General features: G+C 41.0%; 1 protein-coding gene across 16 annotated transcripts; it reads right to left on the bottom strand.

Annotated features, from left to right (window-relative positions):
• Nucleotides 1-261: 261 nt before the first annotated feature.
• On the bottom strand, nucleotides 262-18622 carry dnm1l (dynamin 1-like). Of its 16 annotated transcripts, none has more exons than XM_083560870.1 (20): nucleotides 18375-18612; nucleotides 15079-15223; nucleotides 14537-14572; nucleotides 11545-11591; nucleotides 10615-10686; nucleotides 10431-10517; nucleotides 10181-10343; nucleotides 9971-10091; nucleotides 9716-9847; nucleotides 7843-8049; nucleotides 7613-7733; nucleotides 7195-7350; nucleotides 6982-7071; nucleotides 6804-6896; nucleotides 4589-4642; nucleotides 4366-4437; nucleotides 3030-3179; nucleotides 2673-2782; nucleotides 1969-2128; nucleotides 262-667 (listed from the first exon to the last, which is right to left on the bottom strand). In XM_083560870.1, the coding sequence occupies exons 1-20, from the start codon at nucleotides 18474-18476 to the stop codon at nucleotides 611-613; spliced, it is 2175 nt and encodes a 724-aa protein (XP_083416996.1). In that variant the 5' UTR covers nucleotides 18477-18612; the 3' UTR covers nucleotides 262-610. The 16 variants fall into 16 exon arrangements, with proteins under 16 accessions (XP_083416996.1, XP_083416998.1, XP_083416989.1 ...); XM_083560872.1 differs by having other exon boundaries at nucleotides 15091-15223; nucleotides 18375-18606; XM_083560863.1 differs by lacking the exon at nucleotides 4366-4437 and having other exon boundaries at nucleotides 18375-18622.
• Between the last annotated feature and the right edge of the window lie 680 nt (nucleotides 18623-19302).

Here is a 19302-nt window from a genome sequence, read left to right on the forward strand (position 1 = left end):
GGAATTTTCACTGCTCTGTACATTTAAATTGTGATATGATCTAAAAACAAAATCAGGTTTTTGCCAGTTTTCCATGAAAACATTTTCAATATAGACACTTTGGATGCTCATTTGAGGTAATGAAATACTAAAACTTAATACTGTACGTACTAGGAAACATGTATACTGTGTGTAACTGGAGTTCCAGATTTTTTTTTACTTTTTCTTTCTTACTTTATTATATAAAACCAAACCCAAACAGAAAACACGACACACAGCTGCTCTTTTAACATAACTAGCTTTAATTGAAGCTACATCTGGGACACATAGTGCTTGGTCACACATGAACATGAGGCGTGCATGTTGGTTTTATTGTATATATAGATAGGATAATTAAAGACACCACTGGAGTGGACATTGTCTGTGTGTGCGGTGTGTGACAAAATGGCACGTGTTACCCTCAATGTGCTTCAATGAGTCCATGGCGTGTGTGTGAGACATTATCAAACTACTGAGACTCACACACACAACCTACACCAGTGCATTTTCAAGTTGTCCTGTCTAAAATGTCCGAAAGCCGAATGCAGACAGTGGGCAGAGTGAGACAAGGCTGCGGAATGGGGACAGATCCTCACCACAGGTGCGTCTCCCGGATCTCAGCAATGACCTGACTGGCTTTCTGTAAGGCCTGTGGACACAGACGGAGGGTTTCAAATATACAAATCAGGCATAACCTTATGACCACCTGCCTAATATTGTGTTGGTCCCCCTTTTGCTGCCAAAACAGTTCTGACCCTTCGAGCATGAACAGCATTAACTTCTTCAGCAATTTGAGCTCCAGGAGCTCGTCTGTTGGATCGGACCACACGGACCAGCCTTCACTCCACATGTTCATCAATAAGCCTTGACCCTGTTGTCAGATCAGCCTATTTATTTCTGTTAAGCTGCTTTATGTACATTGTACAGAAAAATACAATTGTAATTGTTTGCCCAATGCAGCTACATTTTAAATCAATTCCAAGGGCTGTGGAAGCACACTTAATTTTTTATTTTGCTTGGTGTTCTAATTAATAAATGTTAAATCACCCACAAAGTTAACTGGACAGATTTCTGTGGCTGAAGCATTCATCATCATAATCTATTAGGGATGGTAAGATTTACTGATTTGCATCGGCATAAAAGTATACGATGTGATGCATCGAATTTAAAAATGTTGGGAGTGAAATTTAAGGTTAAAGATGATTTTTATCTTTTTAAGGTACTACAAGATTAGATCTGGAGATAATAACTGTAAAAATGGTGATCTGGAATCACGTCTAAAGAACAGTCTGTGTAGGAGTTGTGAAAGTGTAGAGAGAAAGATGAGATGCAGTGTTTAATCCTCTGCGGCTAATGTATGAGTTTCACCTCCTGATTTTCAATAAACCAAGTGGTGTGATCTCCCGATCTCATGTCGGTGTCCTAACTGCAGTGGTAATAAACTGATCGTCAGAACAAAGACAAGAACCCACAAACGAGTAGAACACCACACATGTTTTTACACACTTACACACACACACACACACACACACACACACACACACACACACACACACACACACACACACACACACACACACACACACACACACACACACACACACAAAATTATATAAAATTATTAGTAGATGCTCTATACTTTTATTTATTTAGAAAGTGACCAATAATTTGTCCAGTGTTTTATATATAGTAGATTGATTTCTCCTCACCAAACTGCGCATTCTTTCAGCAACATACGTGAATATGATGCATCACGGCACTACAGAAACTGAAGCGTTTCATGAGAGTCACATAGAATATAGATTAACATGGCAGAGGTAGAGCTGCATCTTTCTGCAGCTCCCCCATCCCTATCCTCTAAAAACCTACATGCCAGACCAAGTTTTGCAACCCATTTGGTTCCATGTAGTAACTAATGTGGTGGTGGTGAAGATGCTGCTGTGCACTTGCCTGCAGCATATCTGCAGCCTCCTTGCGACGCTGTGCCATGTCCTCTGACTCAGTGAGTAGATCATCCAGCAGGCCAGATTTATACAGCTGCCCTACCAGCTCACTCTGCAGACTGTCCTTCACATGGTTCACCAGAAAGTGCATCACTGCCTTTGGCACACTAAAGAACACAGTGTGGACACACAAGATGTACTTGTAATGTTAGTTCTAAACAGTTAGAATATAAAACATTGAAATGAATGAAATCTCTCATGTTTATTTTTTTATTGGAATTACTTCTTATTTCTGATTGGACTTGAAAAGAGACCAATTCAAGCTCTTTCACAAATGCATGAAAAATGGACAAATGTAAAATAATAGTTTTCAGAGACTTCTCTTACAATTCAAACTCAAATTATATGGAAATTTAGTGCTGAATAATAAATACTGTATTACTCAATATGCAGCAGATGTTATTGCATCATGAAACGTAAGAGCTAATCAACTTCCAATATGCAAATGTAGACCATTTAACGCTGCTTAACCAGGAAATATTTATACAGTATATTGAGGTAATTTTCATTTAAGTCTGTTGCAATAATAACTTTTCGATAAATTTTTGAGAAATATGCAGTTAATCAGTGAGCCTGCAGGATTTCTGTTCTAATACAGTGAGTACAGTTTTAGCGCTCAGAGTAGTGATAATGCAGCCAAGGGTCCGCTACCTGTCCTGTATGTTCTTGCGTACGATGAGAAAGTAGGACTTAATGAGCCTCTCGATGACCTCGCAGTCCCTCTGCTCACGAGCGGAGAGTTTTCTGGATACTGGTACGGGCTGGCAAAGGTACAGCACAAGCACAAATTGTTACTAATGAGTACTGGCAAGCAGCTAAATAAACCACATACACATTTGGATGGTGCTCAAATTAGATAAAAATTTATCTAATTTCTTTTACACATTAAATTACTTAATCCAGTGCTGTTCAAGCTGGAACGCTGGAGCTTCTAGAGTAAATAAGATGCAGTGTGGGTGGTTTCAGTGCAGTAGTGTGATTAGTGGTGTGTAGAGTGTATGGACGCACCACATCCAGTAGGTTGACTGCGTGGCCTTTATGCGGGCTGGCTGGACCTAGCTGCTTAAATTTATCATCCAGCTGAGTCTCTTCTCCTTTTTTCAGCATACCTCTCCAGGTCCCTGTGCCTGTTTCCTGATCACCCTGTGCACTGGCACCCTACACACACAAAATTCAAATGCACTACTTACAATGAGAAGGTGCTCAAATATCAGCAGCTAAATATTTTCAGTTTTAAAAATGCCCAAAAATGGATTGGGGTTTGCATCTGAAATATAAGATGCTTGAACTGATTCGGTTTCCATTTCTTTATATTATATTTAACTACATTTGAAAACTCCAGTCTTAATAGTGGTTACAAATAGGAAGCTCCACCTGCTCGTGTGTTGCCAGATCAGCAGAGATCCCATCATGACTAGTTCATTTTAATGGCCTTAGGCTGAACACTAATTGTGATGTCATAAATTGGAGCTGCTTCACCATTAAATGGATCGTGTGTGCAATCTGGCAACGCCAAAACACAGAGCAAGGGAACCTTTTTCATGCATGCAGTATAGTTTCACATTTTTAAGCACTAGCCAATCAGCAGCCCTCATGCAGAAACACTGAGTTTCCACCAGGTTTTTTCATTCAGGTCTTTCATTCAAAAGCATGGTCAAGGTAAATGAATGCATTTATGCAATAAAAAAAAGGTTTACACAAATATCTGGCATCTGACACAGAATCATTATTATTTTTTACATTTGGAAGCATTATTCATTTCAGAGTGTGGCTGCCTGAGGGCCTCTAATTGAACCCATGCATAAAAACAGGATAGACAGAACAAAAAACATACTTTTTCCATAAATCTTGAGCAAGCAATGTGGACATTCTGGCACAGTCTCAACTGAGACAATGAATCCAACACTTCTACAAGACAACATTTCCTTACAGCTCTTCAAAGCAACCCAAATTAAACTGACTATAAAACCAGGAGTCTGTGATCTCAAAGACATACGATGCTGTACATCTCTACATATCTTTGCTCTCATGAAAATACAAAAACTATACATAGTATATAAAACAAAAATTCTGTCTCTTAGTAGCTTACTGCTGACCGTCATTTGTATGCAGAGGCTCCAAGATCTCTCCTAAAGAAACTAACAGCATGCAAAAACACATCATACAAAAATAAATAAATAAATAAATTACACAAATACGGACATTCTCTTAGAAGGACAACAAGAAAATACTCTAACAAGACTTTCCAGAAAAAATAAAACTAAGGAGTCATGTGAGTCAGTCCAGTACAGTACTGGGGTATTAGACCCATGCCATGTGCACACAACCATCGTGTGCCACACACCTTGGAGACATCACCCTCAGTTGAGGTCTGATCGCTGGGGAGAAGAGACTGGCCACCAGGACCCTTTAAAGTCTACACAGAGAAAGCAAGATGAGGAGTGCTACACAGCTAATCAGAATCAGGCCTTCGATAGCCATTTGTGTCTGTTTGTGCACAGAGTAAAAGAGGAACATTAGAGATAGAAATAGTGAAGAAGAGAAAATATACAGATTCAAAACCCTACCTTGTCTCTTGGTACCGCCGAGGGGAGGTCTCTCATTCTGTTACGCCTCTGCTCCTGCACACATTGTAGCACAGCGTTCTTTCAGAATGGTTTGTAAAATTTATAGTATATTTATGTTTCAGCGTTTCTGAAGGTTTTCACCAAGTCAAATTGAAGACTTTTTAAGACCTTTTTAAGCCAAGTAGCTGAAAAATGAAATCTGTTTTACATCTGTTATAAAATCGGAGAGAGTCACGTCAACAACAGAAAGCTGATTTGCTGTTGCTTGTTAGTCTCTTTGTAGGACAGGGAATTATATTTGGACTGGCGAAAGAATGAACTACATCATCACAAAAAAAAAAAAAAAAAAAAGTTAAATAATATCTCTCTCTCTCTCTCTCTCTCTCTCTCTCTCTCTCTCTCTCTCGCTCTCTCTCGCTCTCTCTCGCTCTCTCTCTCTCTCTCTCTCTCTCTCTCTCTCTCTCTCTCTCTCTCTCTCTCTCTCTCTCTCTATATATATATATATATACATACACATACATACATATACACACATATATACACACACACACACACACACACACACAGTGGAACCCACTTATCTCGTTTGACCTCGGTTACCTCGACAACCCTATTAAGTCGACGTTTTTGAAGTGGAACCGCCAAATTCTCGCTTTGTCTCAGCATTTTTTATCGGTTATGTCGCCGAACCCTGATATCTCGATCACAAGGGGGGAAAAATTTACCATTTAACGTCGGTTATCTCGGTGCAGCCGCAGAAGAACTCGCGGAAGTGGCGGAAAAATCAAACCTTACAGCTGCTTCAGGTGTTGTTTTGTATACTGGTGAATCTCTGCTGTTAGTTAGTGCACATATGCCTTATGTTGTTAAATGTTATGCAATGAACGGGAGGCGAAAGTAGAAGCACGGCGCTGAACAGCACACGGGAGAACGTGGGATGAGCAGCAAAAGCATAGAATGAACGGAAATCCGCAGCCGTTGAGAGAGTGCCGGTGGGAAGACACGTACCGGGATACGCATGCGCGATAACAACGACCGCCGTGAACCAACATATACCAACAATAACGGACAGTGAGAGTGTGGAAGTTTAAATAGGAGCTGGTGATGATGATAAACGAGCACCATATGTGCACGATTGAAGCCGGGAGCTTCAGAGAAAGCGGCCGAGAAAACACCTGCCACGCCGAAGGGGCGCCGAAGTGGCCGTGGCAGGGGGATTCCTGACAGTTGACAAACATGTATGTATTTTTATAGCATGACTTCATCAAACAAATCGCGGCAACGCTGTTGTGTAAAAACCCCTTCAAAAACACGTGCATGCACATTCTCATTTATTAACGCACATCATGTACATTAAGAAATGTGATGTCGGAGTGACGTGGGGCCACCTTCCCGTGGGCTCACCACCTGCAGGAGGGACCGTAAGGGACAGTGCTGTGAGGATTGGGCAGCAGTCGAAGGCGGGGGTCTGCTTAGACTGCTGCCCCCGCGACCCGAATTACGGATGTGCGGGAGAAAATTAATGAATCAATGTACATAAAGAAATTTAAAGCACGTTAATATATTGCCGCCATATTGATTTTTGTTTATCTCGATGCTTTTTGGCGACCCCCTAGGACATCGACATAACCGGGTTCCACTCTAATATATATATATATATATATATATATATATATATATATATATATACACACACACACACACACACACCCACAAGTATCACACTGTAGAATGTGCATATATATATATATATATATATATATATAAACATTTTGTGCTGTGGGAGCATTTCAATGAGTATTAGAGGGGGTGTTACATGGACGTCAAAAAATGAAAGACCTGTTTAAAAACAGTTAATTAAGACTTTTTAAGGCCTAAAATTTTGATTTTTAGATATTAGACTTTTTCAAAGCCCTGCACATTTTATTTGTCAAATACACAACCACACACAGAACATTGTGCAGTAAAATGTGTGTAGCAGCTGGGCTGGACTAATAAAGGAGCTCTGTGTTCTAGTAAAATTCAAACAGCATTTTGCTCACGAATCGTTCATTTTCAGGCTGCCAACTGATTAGAAAATGAAATTATAATGCTGGGTCCCTTTTAAACACTTAAATTACACTAACCCCGCACAAATACAGCTTTAGATATGATATATGATCACAATAGTTTCACAAGAATGATGTTTTTAAAGCAGAAGCAGTAAAATTATCACCTCTATGTTGTTGTTCATGAGTCCACAGGCATCAGCAAAATCTGGATGTTTGGTATTGATGTACGCCAACTCGATCGCTACCAAGTTGTGAACCTGAAAGAGAATTGCATTCTGAGTGAAGCACAAATTCAGCCCATGTACAGTGATGGCAGTATGAATAATCAAAAATGAGTCGTACCATCTCATTAGTAACAGGAAGTCTTTTCCTCAATAGGGACGTAACTACTTCTACTATGGCATCGTGAAGCTTGGGAAAGCGCAACAGCTCCTGAGAACCCACAAGTATCACACTGTGTTGTCCATGCAAAAGTTTATAGACAGACAAGTTGTCAACTTAGTGACGGATGTGTCCAATTAGCGACTTAATCCAGACACAAAAGAGAAGACGAACCTGGGTGCTGTAGTTGCTGCAGTGCTGGATGATTCGCTGCATTTCTTCATGCACAAGTTCCACGCACCGCAGACTTGGCTCCTCCAAACGCTTCACCTGTCTCTTCACCAGCAGCTCAAACGACACCTCGGGCACAAACAGAGCAGGACGTGGACCCTGCAAAACAGACACAAGTGCTACATCACCCTACTGTCCACACTACAATACCCAGCATTATAACACTCTGATCTAACAGTAAGCCAGATTCTATACAGGTTCTGTACCAGAACAAATGATACATAATACAATGAAAAGTGCATTAGAGGTAATTGTGAACTTTTTAATAATATCCTTGATATACCTATAATACATAAAAATATGCTAAACTCCACCTTAAAACAAGAGTTTTAATAGTTTTAATTTAGACTAGAAAAATCACCGTGGCATTTCTGATGGCTGTGAGCACATCTATGGTCGTAAGTCCACCAAGAGGATCGACCGACTCCAGCGTCCTACCAAACGTTTCATGAAAAATATAGCAAATCCTGGCACCACCACACCTAAAGAAGCAGCAAAGGATTAGCAGGTGCTTAGAGGCTTGGAAAACCCTGAAAGTCAGTTGAACATTAGAGTATGTCTGTTCATTTCTAAAGAAAAAAACTGACGCACAGTTCGGCAGTCTCAATGTATTTGGCTGTTCCCTCGATAGTGTTGCAGTACTCTGCAGCGAACTTGGTGATGAGCTGCAGCAGGGTGGCGCTCTTGTCCTCCACAGGCTCTCCGTAGCTGCTGAGCAGAGACTGGTACTGAGCGGCAAGGACGTTGATGCGCGTCTTAAGCTCAGGCAGACAATCCCGAATGTGGTGCATCAATAACCTGAGACAAAGATGATAAAGGTGCAGCAATGGTGAAAACACTTTATTGGTAAATAAACACAAATTAAAGAAGCAGTTTGTAATTTTCGAGCCCTCTGCTGTCTGAAAGGCAAAATGTATGCATGCGAATGACTTTCTCTGAATTGACCCTGCACCGGTTGTTGAATATGTATACATTGTAAGTTGCCTTTTAAATATTTTCGTTTACCTAAGGGTTGTATTCACACTTGCCCTGAAAATTAAATATGTGCACACAACTATGACTGATTTGGGCAAATTTTCATAAGCTCACTTTTTTATTTTTCATTTTCTTTCTTTAGCATCAACATGGCACAGAACACTTTCTGGATATAAGCAATGTTACTGTATCCAGAGATTCCGCCAGCTCCAGTTAGGTCCCACCTCATGAAGATTTCAAACCTTCAAAGAGAAGATGGCAAGGATCCCGAGCCATCTATAGATGTTCCAGCACCAGTTGGATCCCACTTCATGAACATTTTGAGAATAAACAACCTCTTAATCAATAGTCAAGATAAAATTCTAGATATGCTGTTCCTCCATCATCGGACATTTAAAGGCTCTGACATGGAGGAGTTCCACAAATCCAACTGACTGTATAACACTGTAGAAAAGACATGACCCATAATCTCACACTCATGTGAGACATGACCCATAATATCACTACATGATATTTCTCACTCTCCGGTGTTTGTTTTTAATGATATATAAATCACACTTTTATTGTGACACCCAAAAAAGATGGGTTCCCAATTTGAGTCTGGTTCCTTTCGAGGTTTTCTCCTCATCCCGTTAAAAGGAAGTCTTTCCTTGCCACTCTCAGCCCCGGCTCGCTCATAAGGGACAAATACAAATAATTTGCTTATAATGAAATCTTTGTTTTATACATTTTATAAAGCTGCTTTGGGACAATATTCATTATGAAAAGCACTATAGAAATAAAATTTAACAAAATTGAATTGTTTAGGAATAATCATTTTCAGTCACCACAAAACACAAGAACAGCATGTAGTGAGATAAGCTGAACCGATCACGTTACTCTGTGTACAGTGATAAGACTAAAAGCTTCCACGCCTGATATGAATGCACATTCTTAAAATGACTTCAGGTTTCATGCCACCACAAGTACCGAACGTCCAAAGACTTGATGTGATGTAAAAAGCCCACACTGGCTTCCATACAGGCGAACTAAACAAGCCACTACACCGAATGGCCCGATCACATAGAAACAAAGAAATGTTTTTACACCAGGAGCCACCTTTATAGCACAATGTAATCACAATAACCAAAAGGTGTTCCAAAGGTGCGTATATGGAAAATATTCCTCCAAGTTTTACACACTTTATATCCAATTTAATTCTATTAGTATAGAGCTTTTAACAATGAACTTTGTCCCATAACAGCTTTAAAGAACTAAATAGTCCACGAATATATGTTTAAAATGTATAACACGCTCCATATCCCTAATGAGCAAGCCGATGGAGACACATTTGTATATAAATGTATTTAATTGTAGGACGCTCAGAATTCAGTCAGACTCTAAGGAGCATTTTGTGCGTCTGATGTTTTTGCTAAAAGAAATACACTTTTTTTTTAAAACACAGATTTTTCATTATTATAGGTCTGGAAATACAAAAGAAAAATGGTACCTATTTAATGTTCTGGCCAGGTATTTGGTTCCATTTCTGTTAGCTAAGGAAGGATACTTCTTCTGGAGGAAGGCATACTCGTCCCGGATCGCATCAGCCACTGATTTCTTGTTATTAATATCGAGCTGACTCCTGGTTTTATCAGGAGCGGAATAAATACACAGGAAAATGACAAAGAAAGCAGAGTATTAGGCATCATTACTAAATCAAATTGTAAAAAATTATCAAAGCTTTCGTTATTATTTTTTTTATCACCTATTAACGACTCCTATGAGTCCCAGTTTAACAGGAATGACTCTGCCCATGAGCACATCCATGGCGTCTGTGCCAGCATCCATCAGATCCAGTTTTGTCACCACTGCCAGTGTCCTTCGACCTAATTATGACAAGACGCAGTGCACAAGAGTGAGATGCCACCTAGCGAAAAGGAAAACGAAAAAAATGGTATTTGGCTAACAGACTGACCGTCAGGATCAACCTCGCGTGCCACTTTGAGAGCCTCAGATGTGGCCATGTCTGTGTTGGCGGCTGTAACGGCTAATATGATGCAGTTTGGGTTGCTGATGTACTGCAGGATCAGCTCACGGATTTGGACCTCAATGTCTTTGGGCTGGTCACCAACAGGAACCTGGAAATAAACACACAGCAAATAATGGGTCATTCTAAAAGCTTGATGATCAGGTTATGGTGATGTTGTACTGAAAACCCGAGAGACCTTTGTGATGCCGGGCAGGTCTACCAAAGTAAGGTTCACCACATGAGGAGAAAAGATCTTTAGGTGGATCGGCTCACTGCTGATGCCCTGATGAAAGTATAAAGAACATCAGCAGAACAAGGATTACTAATCTATAAAGCTGTGTGTAAATGTGTTTATTAGTTTCGGATGGCAATATGCGTACCTTGTTATTGCCAGAAATTCGCTCTGTTTCAGCTTCAATTTCTTGCCTGATCTCATCAAAATCTGTGTAGATCTTAAAAACAAGACGTTTTATACTGTTGCAGAATGAAAGAAAAAACATCAGGTATATACTACTTTTTTTTTTTATCTATTTTATCCTTAAATCTCAGTAAATTAAATTTTAGTCCCTACATAATATAAAGGAATGCTATATAGATCGTATCCTGCACCATCATGCCCAGCTCTCTAAGATTTGTAAGCGGTTTGTAACGTTTCAAGCCCTGTTCTGCATTTAAGATGATTTGCAACTGCAATGAAAGCAGTGTCTAGCCTTTCTTCTCCTCCACCATTGTCAAACAAAAACTTAGACAGAAGCATTAAATAAAGCACTCAGGCAGAAATACTGCATGGCAACATTGATTGTTTTAGGACTAAAAATAGGGAAACTTATTATAACTCCTAATTTAAAGTTTAAACACATTAGCATACAGACTGATTTACATTGAATAGAAAACTACTGATAAAATGCGCTCATTTCTGTATTTCAATCGGCTTCTTTCTAGTGTGCTTCCTGTGGCATAGGCCCATAATTAATTCATTTGGAAAAATGATAAAATTACTATTGAAATAATTACTAAAATGATAATAATAAACAAAATAAACCCTTTTCCAGACATTTTCATAGACTACAATGTGAAATAGCTTGCAAAAGCATGTTAACCATTTACAGTATACACACCCGGTGTCTCAAAGATGCATTAATAGCATCAATAATCAACATATTAATGTTTTTGTCATACCTATAAATACAAATACAAACATTTCCATATCTGAGTCACTACCCACAACTACTAACTACAGATTGTAGAATCGTGTTGAAACAGGTATTTACAAAACTGCTAACTGATGACATTGAAGTGCAGAAACAGACCTTGTTTTTGGTGTGTAGGAATTTACCCCATTCTTCTCCATCTACACCTGAAAGCACAGAGGGAAAGAGAACAAATGTGACAAAGATGTTGAAAATAGACTTTAATCCAAGACTTGAGCCTGGTTTTAAGGTTTTCTGTAATCTAACTAATTCATTATATCTAAATTATCCAGCAGCTCTTAAACTGAATCACTTGTATTAAAGATGTAGAGTCAGCCACTGTGCAGAGGACAAAGAGGACACAGAGCAAGACTTTTTTACATAAAAAAAATTTCAACCTATGCCAATTTCAACATTTCTGTCACAATTCTTTTCTATGCATCAATAATTTAAGCTCTTACTGACTGCATTATAGTGAGTTACATATGTAATAGTCAAAGTAATTATTAAATCATATAATAGTAATATAATATGCATGTTATTGTGGTTCATGATGCAAAAAGTTTGGGGACTGCTGATGTAGAGCATAAGAAAATCACCTATATGGACACAGTAAAGCTGTATAATCTGTTTCAGAGGTCAATACAAGCCAAGTTTAAAACAAAACAAACAAAAAAATGTAAGCATCATGACAAAGACTCAAATCAGGTAAATACAATCATGTGAAGCCCAAGCACTTCATTCTATCATACGCTGTCTGCTTAAAGGAGCAGTTTGTCACTTTAGCTGCCATTTTTCCTTTAGAGCTCCCATTCAAAATAAATTACATCATCCTTTCGACTTGCTTGACCTGATCAGGTGTTCCCAAAAAGAGCCGAGCTAATTTCAGGGCTTGAAAACATGTAAACAGAAACCTGAAACAAAATGATGAGCCACATCCACTGCACTGTGATAATAAAGAGAAAATATAACAAACTGCTCCTTTTGTGCTCAGACACAAATATTAGCATGTAGACACTAGCAAGCAACAAACTGACAGGTGGTCACGCACTGGCTGTTTATGACACAAAGCATGATATATGCACAAACACTATATAGACAAAAGAATTGGGACACCTGACTTTTCCAGCCATATGTGGTTCAACTGTTACCACAAAGTTGGAGACTGTATAGGATGTCTTTGGGTGCAATTTTCCCTTCACTCGAACTAGGAAACCCAAACCCGTGCCTTCATGACAGGTTTGGGTCTCTATGCACAAAGTCAGCTCCATTATGATATGCTTTACATGGGTTGGACTGTAAGCCTGTGGTGGCCTGCTATAGAGCTCTGACCTCAACCATATACATCACTGTACCAGCGGTGAGCGGAGCCGGACAGAACGAGCAGTAAGGAACACCTGCAGCTGATGAGACTAATTAGTGCGCTCAGTTTTAGTCCAGCAATGCCAATAAAGAGAAGAGAGGCACCAGCCTCGGAGAAAGAGCCACAAAGCGGAGACGGGCGGAAGGGTCGCCGAACAGCGACTAAGCGCGGGCGAGCGGCAGTGAAAGATGTGCCTGCCGGCAAGTGCGTTTGGACGGACGCCAGGGAAAGGCTTGCCAGTCCGCAAATGAGACGGGCGGACGCCGGAGAAAGACGAGCCGATCCGAGAGTGAGACGGGCGGACGCCGGAGGAATGGGAGCCGATCCGAGAGTGAGACGGGCGGACGCCGGAGGAATGGGAGCCGATCCGAGAGTGAGACGGGCGGACGCCGGAGGAATGGGAGCCGATCCGAGAGTGAGACGGGCGGACGCCGGAGGAATGGGAGCCGATCCGAGAGTGAGACGGGCGGACGCCGGAGGAATGGGAGCCGATCCGAGAGAGAGACGGGCGGACGCCGGAGGAATGGGAGCCGATCCGAGAGTGAGACGGGCGGACGCCGGAGGAATGGGAGCCGATCCGAGAGTGAGACGGGCGGACGCCGGAGGAATGGGAGCCGATCCGAGAGTGAGACGGGCGGACGCCGGAGGAAGGGGAGCCGATCCGAGAGTGAGACGGGCGGACGCCGGAGGAAGGGGAGCCGATCCGAGAGTGAGACGGGCGGACGCCGGAGGAAGGGGAGCCGATCCGAGAGTGAGACGGGCGGAAGCCGGAGGAAGGGGAGCCGATCCGAGAGTGAGACGGGCGGACGCCAGAGGAAGGGGAGCCGATCAGAGAGTGAGAAGGGCGGATGCCGGAGGAAGGCGAGCCGAAAAATAAAGAAAGCTTTGCTTGGTTAACTTTTCCTGTCTCTTTCTTCCAGTGTGGAACCAGTGAGTGTGCTACAATCACCCTTGGGATGAATTGGAACACTGAGTGCACCCCAGGCCACCACTTTTTAATAACACCCCTGTAGCTGAATGAGCACAAACCTCCACAAGCTCACCGCACTCCAAAATGTAATGGAACATCTTCCCAGAAGAGTGAAGGTTACTATAACAGCAAATGGGGACTATATGTGGTATGGGATGTTTAAAAATCACACAAGAATCTTATAGTCAGGTGTCCACAAACCATGGTGTCCATATAGTGTATATCTGTTCTACAGAACAGGCAGGACAGCACACACCCATGGGTGTTCCAGCTGCAGCAATATGAGCGACTGGTTACTTGCTAGTGCGAAGGTATGGGGAACAAAAGGGATGCTCTCCTAATGACAGGAAATTATTTATAGGAAATAATAATAAAAATGTCTTTCATTCATGGTTCACAGCGTAAAGAAAAGTACATTATATTTCAGGACTATTCTGACATCTGTTAGTCTGGATTATTTGAAACCACTAGACCAGGGGTGCACACACTTTCTCAGCATGCGAGCTACTTATAAAATGACCAAGTCAAAATGATCTATCTACTATAAAAATGCATAAATAAATATCTTCTTTTTTTTTTATCTTTATCTACCCACACTACCTTTGAGATCGACCGGTAGATCGTGATCAGTGTATTGGGCACCCCTGCACTAGACTAACACTTCAGCTAGCAAACAATAATCATAAAAGGCAAAAAAGCAGTACAAAGACGAAAACCAAATGACAATATGGGGAGCTGCTCGACACATACAGGAGCACAAGCAACAAGGGAAAGGAGACCTTTATAAAGGCGTCCATTTTTCCAGGAATTGGGGTCTGTGGTTAAAGAGAGACGACAAAAAGAACAGGGTTAGCCCAAGACATTTGTTATCTCCACATAGCACATAGCAATGCGGTCTCTAGAGGCTGTAGCACATGGGCTAGTGACCTGAATGCCGACACGTGCGGCACTCCGAATATCCTGTTTGAATCTTCAGGGACAAATCGGTGAGATGAGCTTTTCACCAAGAGCTTTACTTCCACAATCAAAAGCTGCCCTAAATATTTATGGTACAGGAGCCACTTTGCATGTTCACGACAAATAAAAAGCTGAGAGTGGTTCAGAAACTGCTCTTTATTCTGTGTCTAAAGAAAAAGTGCATGCCAGTCTTACTGTTGTGACAGGATCATTCTTATAAAGACTGGCCAAACCTGAACCGTGCTTCATCTCTCAAACACTCCTTATTGTGTGTGTGTGTGTGTGTGTGTGTGTGTGTGTGTGTGTGTGTGTGTGTGTGTGTGTGTGTGTAAGGATGAAAGTGTGTGTGGGGATGTGTGTGTACCGTTCTCCTCACTCGTCTTTCTCCGGTCCTCTGGGTCCACGTTTACCAGCTGTAGAATGAGCGGCCTGCGTGTCACGATGCCAGTGCCGCGAGGCAAAAGGTCTCTGCCAACCAGACTCTCCAACACGGAGCTTTTCCCACTGCTCTGTTAAGAGAGAAAAGTCACTGCCATATTAGCAACACTTCCATTTCCATTCAGCTTTTCAGTAGCTATGTTCAGAAGGTGTGTAACAGTACACGTATTCATATCGGACTTTTCGGCTCGGGATTTTCAACTTTCGTACCGCATACAATTTTTTTTCATTTCCGAACATAGTAAAAATCCCTCATGAGTTCCCTCATGAATGTATTAAGTGCCGGACCGCAAGTTTTTTAAGACTCTCGCACTTCCAGCGCATTTTTTCACCATTAATAAACATACACAACAATGCAAGGGGTATTTATTAAATAATAATGACGTAAAATAAAATACAAAAAAATACCAAAAAACTGAGTTAGCACAGTGTCACTGTGGTTTTTTACTCCATAAAGGAAAAGGATTTTTTTCCGGGCGTTGTTTTGCGTTTTACGGCTGTCTAGTGAAAGGGATTCTTCAGCATTTGATGTACAGCTGCAATAATCTCTCCTAAAAGGAGAAAATCCTGACAATTCCACATATTGAGGGAGTGAATGGATGAAGGATGAAAGAAATTAAGTTTCATTTGTTAAATGCCAAGAAAATGTACAGAGAACACACCTTTAGAAAATTAACTATTAAAGGTAAAACACACAAATAAATATCTGTATTATCCAAACACGGTCTAATTTTTCCATTTATTAAATTATATTTAATCAATTCATTTTGTGCCAATTTAATCAATTATTCAATTGAATCAATATAATTTAAAAAAAGTTCTATTTGATTTATACAAACGTATTTGTGTATATATTTATCAAATATTATTATATATAATATTTAACCAAGCAGGCAATTTATTTAAAATTGTTTTCAAAAATATAAATGTTGTTCACAATTTTATGTTTTGCATTTTTTACTAACTGTACCGAAATAGAAGCGAACCGTGTACGTACCGAACCTGATTTTTGTTTACCGTTAAACCCCCAAAGTTGAACGTTCACTGATTAGCCTGTTCGAATCAATCCTTGGTGCGTTTTCTCCCCTCAAACATAGCGCATTTTTGTACCAATCACACTCGAGCGCTGAGCAAAACAATCAGACCAATCAGCTCCATGATATCTAGCTCTTGCTTCACATTTGCCAAGAGAGACAATGCGGTGGCACTTTCTTCCTGTAATCTGCCCGTCTCTGTAGACGCAAACACTTTCCAATGTTTTACTTTCATAACATGAGTTCATGACAACCAGGAATTCGGAAGCTTCCAACTAGAAATCCTACTTCCCAGATTAAAGTGTTTACATGAAGCCGTCTGAGGTCAGAATTAAAATACTCACTATAAAAAAATTGGAAATAAGGATTTGCTCAAGCAGTTTGCTTCAAAAATACTCTTGCAGGAAGCTAAGGAAATATTTCAACAAGTGACACAACAGAAAAGCGTTCGCTTTATCGTCCAAATAGATCTATGCGAGTTCAAATGCCGATGATGCCAGAAGAATACGTGAGCCTGCGCCGACAGCCTCAGAGGAAGCATGTGACAGTTTTCGCTTTGGATCTCCCTGGTTGGTGGCTGCTGTGTGATGTGGAGAAGTGCCTTAAATATCCATGACTGAATTTTGCACTAAAACATGGGAAAGACTAAAAATGAAAAGAAAGAAAGAAACTTTTACTTGTCACATAAATTCTTTCCTCTTGTTTGCCGTCAGCCATGATACAGCAGCTGGGGTAAAGAAGCTTAAAAGCCATGCACAAGGGCACAAATGTTGCAGCTTGGTGATCCTGGGCTTGAACCCTCCGATCAGTACACCAGAGCCTTAACCACGAGCTACCATTACGTACTGAGTGATTTCAGACCTAACCAGAAACTCCAACGACTGCTCACTGCTTCTGAAGTGAAAATCACAAAACAACCTCCAACAATCAGAGCTCTTAAAGAAGGTATTACTTGTTATTTATTAATGATTTTATACACTCACTATTATACAACCTGAACAGCTTTTCTGTCAGATCGTTCCTCCTTGTTTAGGAATGCAGCACTGTACACCATGCAGCACTGTACACCTACACTGCAGTGTGTTTCCACTCCATCTATCAGTTCAATCGTTTGCATTTTCCTTCCTGAGACAGAACTGTCCCCTAGTGGTGTCAGATTCACCCTCACCCAGCACATAATCTCCACCATCTCCATGTACATTTGTGACATTTAGCAGACGCCCTTCTCCAGAGTGACGTACAAAATGCTTCGAGTCTCTATCAAAGAATCAATCTACACTGGTACTTTAGATTATATACATCACAAACATTTCAATATGAAGACGTCGAACCTATTTCAGGGTGGACTTTCTCTTTCACTCAGAAGATAGAGCTGGCACCCTGATCACTGTCATTACATTTTTTTTCTTCATTATTTTTCTCTCCCTGTTGCCCCTCTACTCTCATTCTCTCTCAATTTTCAGATTCGACAATCTATGACCCTGTCGCCGGTTCACCACTGTTCCTTGACCACTTTTGATAGAAACTGACCACTGCAGACCAGGAACATACCACAAGAGCTGCCTTTTTCTATATGCTCGGATTCTGTCAACTTGCGATCACAATTTGTGAAACTCGCTCAAATCCTTACGCTTGCCCATTTTTTCTGCTTTTAACACGTCAACTTTGAGGACAAAATGTTCACTTGCTGCCATAATATATCCCACCCACTAATAGGTGCCATGATGAAGAGATAATCAGTGTTATTTGCTTCACTGCTCATAATGTTATGAGTATATATATATGGAGGCTGGTGGCCTAAGTGAAGATGGGCCAAATCTAGAGACTGTGTGTGTGTGTGTGTGTGTGTGTGTGTGTGTGTGTGTGTGTGTGTGTGTGTGTTCTTTACATAGGCCACCAGCCTGACCTAGACCTTGTGATGTTCCCCAAAGGTTCACTTATTAATACCAGCTACAATCACACTATTCACACTCGCTGTAACAGTCATTCTACGCAGCTTAGCTAACTTAGCTAGATGCTTATCTTACAATTATATATAAATGTTCCACTGAGTACTTGCTTAGTGAAAATAAACCAAAAAAATGCAATTTCCAGTTTTGCTATTTTTATGTCTCAGAAATTCCTTACTGCTCGCTAGCTAGTTAGCGCCACCGCTAGCCGCAACGACGGAGAAAAAGCAGCGCGCTACCTGCGTCCCGACCACAGCGATCTGCGGCAGCTGAATGATATCCGCGCCCACGGTGTTAAACACATCCTGGAGCTTGTTAATGACAGGAATAAGAGCCTCCATGGCGTTGGATAATCGCTCGACGTCCGAACGTAGGAAGCTGCGAATGAACCGCGCTATTAAACACGGCACAAAGTCATCCAAACGTCCCTCACGCAGCCACCATTAGCAAGCGTCTATGACAGTTGCTGGCGCATGCGCGACGAAGCTCCTCGCGGAAGATATCGGGACTTTGAGTTTTCGAAGCAGGAGCGCGCAACGACAGGCGAAGCGTCAAGAAACTACACTTCCGGCTTTTCTGATTCGCTATTTGAAGCGAATTTTCTATGTATATCCTCAATGTTGATAGAAATGAACAGTTTTGCACACTTTTTGGTATTATCTTACTCTTATGAGGCAGTCACCTGGAATTTCTTTTCTTTTCCAACAATCATGAGGAGTTCCCAGAGGTGTTGAGTGCTCGTTGCCTGCTTTTCCTTCACTCTCTGGTTCAAACCATCTCACCCTGGATTAAGATAGGGTGATAAGTAGTGATGGGAAGATCGGATCATTTTAGTGACTTGTTCCTTTGAATCTCGTTTGTCAAAATTAGTCGGGTTTTTTTATTCCTTTGATCAGAAATGTAATAAAATGAACGAATGACTCGGACTTGAAGAGTTAGAGGTAAACTACTCAATTCTGTTTCCTGTACAGAACCTACAGACATTCCAGTAGAAAATGAACGAATCACTTTTTGATCACATTTATGACTGCACTAGTGATTGTGGAGGGCAGGTCATCTGATTCAACATTCTCCTTCTTCAAAAAAAATAGCTTTTACATAACCTAGAGGTGTGTTTGGGGTCATTGCCTTGTTGGAAAACAAAGGATGGTCCCACTAAGTTGCAAA

The sequence above is a fragment of the Silurus aristotelis genome (assembly GCF_946808225.1).
Source record: "Silurus aristotelis genome assembly, chromosome: 14".
NCBI lineage: Eukaryota > Metazoa > Chordata > Actinopteri > Siluriformes > Siluridae > Silurus > Silurus aristotelis.